The sequence below is a fragment of the Rhagoletis pomonella genome, unplaced genomic scaffold (genome assembly GCF_013731165.1).
Source record: "Rhagoletis pomonella isolate Grant_MI unplaced genomic scaffold, Rhpom_1.0 Rhpom_scaffold_10010, whole genome shotgun sequence".
NCBI lineage: Eukaryota > Metazoa > Arthropoda > Insecta > Diptera > Tephritidae > Rhagoletis > Rhagoletis pomonella.
Window position 1 is genome coordinate 40 of NW_023468543.1, and position 3569 is coordinate 3608.

Here is a 3569-nt window from a genome sequence, read left to right on the forward strand (position 1 = left end):
GCTTTTTTGTATAGTTTCAGGCAGGCTCTTCCTAAACTATGTATTTTGTCAATGTTATTGTGGCTTGTTAACATTTTTATTTTTAATATTTTTATTGAGCTTTGTACCACGATTGTTTATTAGGAAAAATTGAAAAAGCAATAAAGTCTAAGTGGTAGAAGTTATAGCACTATTTAGGAGATCACCACAGCTCCTCATCAGACTTCTTTTTTTCCTAATAAACAATCGTGGTACAAAGCTCAATAAAAATATTAAAAATAAAAATGTTAACAAGCCACAATAACAGTGACAAAATACATTTTTTTTATATTTGATATTTTTAGCCATTCCACTTTTTTTTTCGTGCAACCCTGAGTGAGTTGAACGCAAAAGTTGCCTGAAAAATCGCCGCGTGCGAAAGCCCTATAAGAAAACAGTATGCTAATAAAAATGAAGTTTACAAAAGAAAAGGGACGTTCAGTGAGTGAGTGCGTTCACAAACCAGTGTTGTCCAATTTATCGACTTTGTTTGGTACAATGTATTTTTCAACACTCCCACTCATTGTTGCAAACAAAACGAAAACTTATGATGTCAACTCCATCAAACCACAGAGATATTTATGTCGACTCTTATTCAACGGCTTGGTAAGAATGTCCGCTATTTGTTCATCAGGGCTAAAATATCCCAAGTCGAAGCAACCATCTTGATACCTTTCTCTGATGAAATGGTATTGAACATCGATGTGTTTTGTTCTTTTGTGGAACACCGGATTTTTAATCAGATGTATTGCGCTCTGATTATCCATATACAATTTTGCATCCAAATCTGATCTCAATAACAGACCAGACCAGCTCCTTTATTGCTTGACATGCCGCAATATACTCAGATTCTATTGAAGATGTTGAAACAGATTGTTGCCTCATTGATGCCCAACTAATGACACCGCAGCCAATGCTGAAAACATAACCGCTTGTTGATCTTCTTGTTGCACTATCTCCAGCGTAGTCAGCATCGCTATATCCAACCAGATTCAGTTGAGTATCGCTTTTATAAAGAATACCCATTTGGATTGTGCCCCTCACATACCTCAGAATGCGCTTCACTGCATTCACATGAGCTGAAGTTGGCTTCTCGAGATACCGACTTACTGTCATACCTAAACAAAAGCGTCAGCGTTGTCTGGCTGTCAATAAATTCTCATGCCCATACAATTTGTATGAAGCATACCGAAACAACGCGGCTTCAACGCTGAGAGGTTGGAAAATCCGATTTTGACAGGGCGTTAGGTATTGAAGTTGGCTGCAGAAAATGGCAAAACTGTCATTTTCGTGTTACACACAAACAAACCTATGCTTATTTTTGGTGTTATTTCTGCATTTGACGTAGCGTTGACGCTTTTGTTTAGGCATGGCACTTCGGCGCTAACGCTAGGCTTCAAAAACCGCTCCGCCCAACGCTTTTGTTTAGGTATGGCAGTTACAACGCCGACGGCATAACTTATATCTGGACGTGTCCCGGTTGCCAAATACATTAAGCTTCCTACTGCTTCTCGGTAGGGGTAGGCTGTGTCTCCCTCGTCATTTACGAAATCGCCAAGATTCTGATTGTGATCCATTGGTGTTGACACAATTTTACATTCTATCATGCCAAACCGATTCAATATTTTCTTGGCATAAGCACCCTGGTGTATGTGTATTGATCCATCTTGAAGCTGTTGAACCTCGAGACCCAAAAAACGATTTACATCTGAAACTTGTATCTCGAACCTTTCGCGTAGATGTAAAATAATTGCATCGACTTCACCTTTGTCGTTGGTTACTATTAAACCATCATCCACGTAAATTGCAATTACTGTCATTGCACCATCTTTGTAGCGAGTGAATACACATGCGTCCACATTGCGACGAGAAACGACGTAAATTCCCCGTTCCAGCACCGTGACGCCTGCTTCAGACCATACAAACTTTTATTCAATTTACATACACGCCCACTACCATCGTTATATCCAACCGGTTGTCTCATGAAAATATGTTCTTTCAGGTTTCCATACAGGAATGCAGTCTTGACGTCAACTGCTTTAACTGCATTTTATTCATTGCTGCCAATGATAAAATTGCGCGAATCGATGTGTACTTAACTACGGGGCTGAATGATTCCTCATAGTCCACACCATATTGTTGCGTGAAGCCACGAATTACCATACGAGCTTTGTATCTTTCGATTGAACCATCTCTATTCTCTTTCAATTTGAATACCCAGCGATTGTCGATAACCTTTTGCCTTTCAGGTGGTTCAACCAAATCCCAGGTGTTGTTCTTGATTAACGAATTGTACTCTTCCTCCATTGCACGCTTCCACTGCTCTGCATTTGTCGATTGCACTGCCTCTTCATATGTTACCGGCTCAATCACGGTCGCAGAACATACAGTTTCAATCAAACGCTCTGGGGGCTTGATTTCTTGTCGTAATTCATACCTTTGGTTGTTTCTTTGGCCTACGTTGTCTTCTTGTGCGTCTTCAAAATGATCATCATCGCTGGTAACAGCTTCACTATTTGGTGCTTGATACCGAACAATTACCTCCTCTTCACTATCGGAGCTGTCCCGAATTACGAACCTTTTTGAATCAACTTCATGGAAACGAACATAACAGCCGAGAAAGATCTTTTGGTTCTCTGGATCATATAAGCGAAAATTCTTGATAGTGGGCTCAAAACCAACTAAATGCACCTTTTTTGCCTTTGGATCCCACTTCTTCCGACCCTTTTGCACTGGAACTTGTACAAAACATTCAGTTCCAAAGATCTTGATATGACCCAAGTATGGTTTTCGACCAAACCATTTTTCGTATGGTGTGCTGCCAATACACTTGCTATTTGTTGTACGATTCAACAAGTATGTGGCTGTTCGTACCGCCTCAGGCCATAAAAACTTGGACAACCCGCTTGCAATCAGCATGGTTCTTGCACTTTCCTGGATGGTTCTATTTTCTCGTTCAACTCGACCATTCTGTTCCGGGGTATATGGTGTGATGTATTCAATTTGAATGCCTTCATCGCTGAGTAATTTCTTGACCCTTTGATTCACAAATTTCGTCCCATTATCAAAACGAACGAATTTGAGCACCATTCATATTGCGAGCCATGGGGATAAACGATTTCAAACATTCATATACCTCATCCTTGGTCTTCAGCAGATACGTAAATCGAAAGGTTGTTGCTTCGTCTTTAATCAAAAAATAATAATTGTAGCCGCCAATTCCACTCTCTTCCATGGGACCGCGCACATCCATATGTAAATACTCCCCCGGAACCGATGAACATTGTCGTTGAGGCAATCTTTTATGTGATGATCTGGACATTTTACCGAATTGACAGTCTTCGCAGAAAAAATGTTCGCTGTCCGACAGCTCGACACCCATTACTAGACCATCTTTACACATCCTTTTGATAGACTCAACATTGATATGACCCTGACGACGATGCCAATGTTGAAGTGATACAGCCGCTACATTCGCATATTCATCTATGCGCAAACGAAAATCCATTCGGAGCTGATTCATTTCGTTAAGCTTACCGGTTGCAACAATT

At 40.4% G+C, this 3569-nt stretch overlaps 1 protein-coding gene across 1 annotated transcript; it reads right to left on the reverse strand.

The window, feature by feature from the left end:
- Positions 1–457: 457 nt before the first annotated feature.
- LOC118756364 (secreted RxLR effector protein 161-like) lies at positions 458–1900 on the reverse strand. The gene is made up of 2 exons (XM_036491131.1): positions 1457–1900; positions 458–1124 (listed from the first exon to the last, which is right to left on the reverse strand). The coding sequence occupies exons 1-2, from the start codon at positions 1836–1838 to the stop codon at positions 778–780; spliced, it is 729 nt and encodes a 242-aa protein (XP_036347024.1). The 5' UTR covers positions 1839–1900; the 3' UTR covers positions 458–777.
- Positions 1901–3569: the final 1669 nt, after the last annotated feature.

What these genes read in the sequence shown, in the direction of transcription:
- LOC118756364 (XM_036491131.1), bottom strand. Translation starts at nt 1,838, where the DNA reads ATGACAGTAATTGCAATTTACGTGGATGATGGTTTAATAGTAACCAAC. An exon ending in TTATGCCGTCGGCGTTGTAA is followed by an intron (nt 1,125 to 1,456) that starts CTGCCATACCTA and finishes GTATGACAGTAA; the next exon opens with GTCGGTATCTCGAGAAGCCA.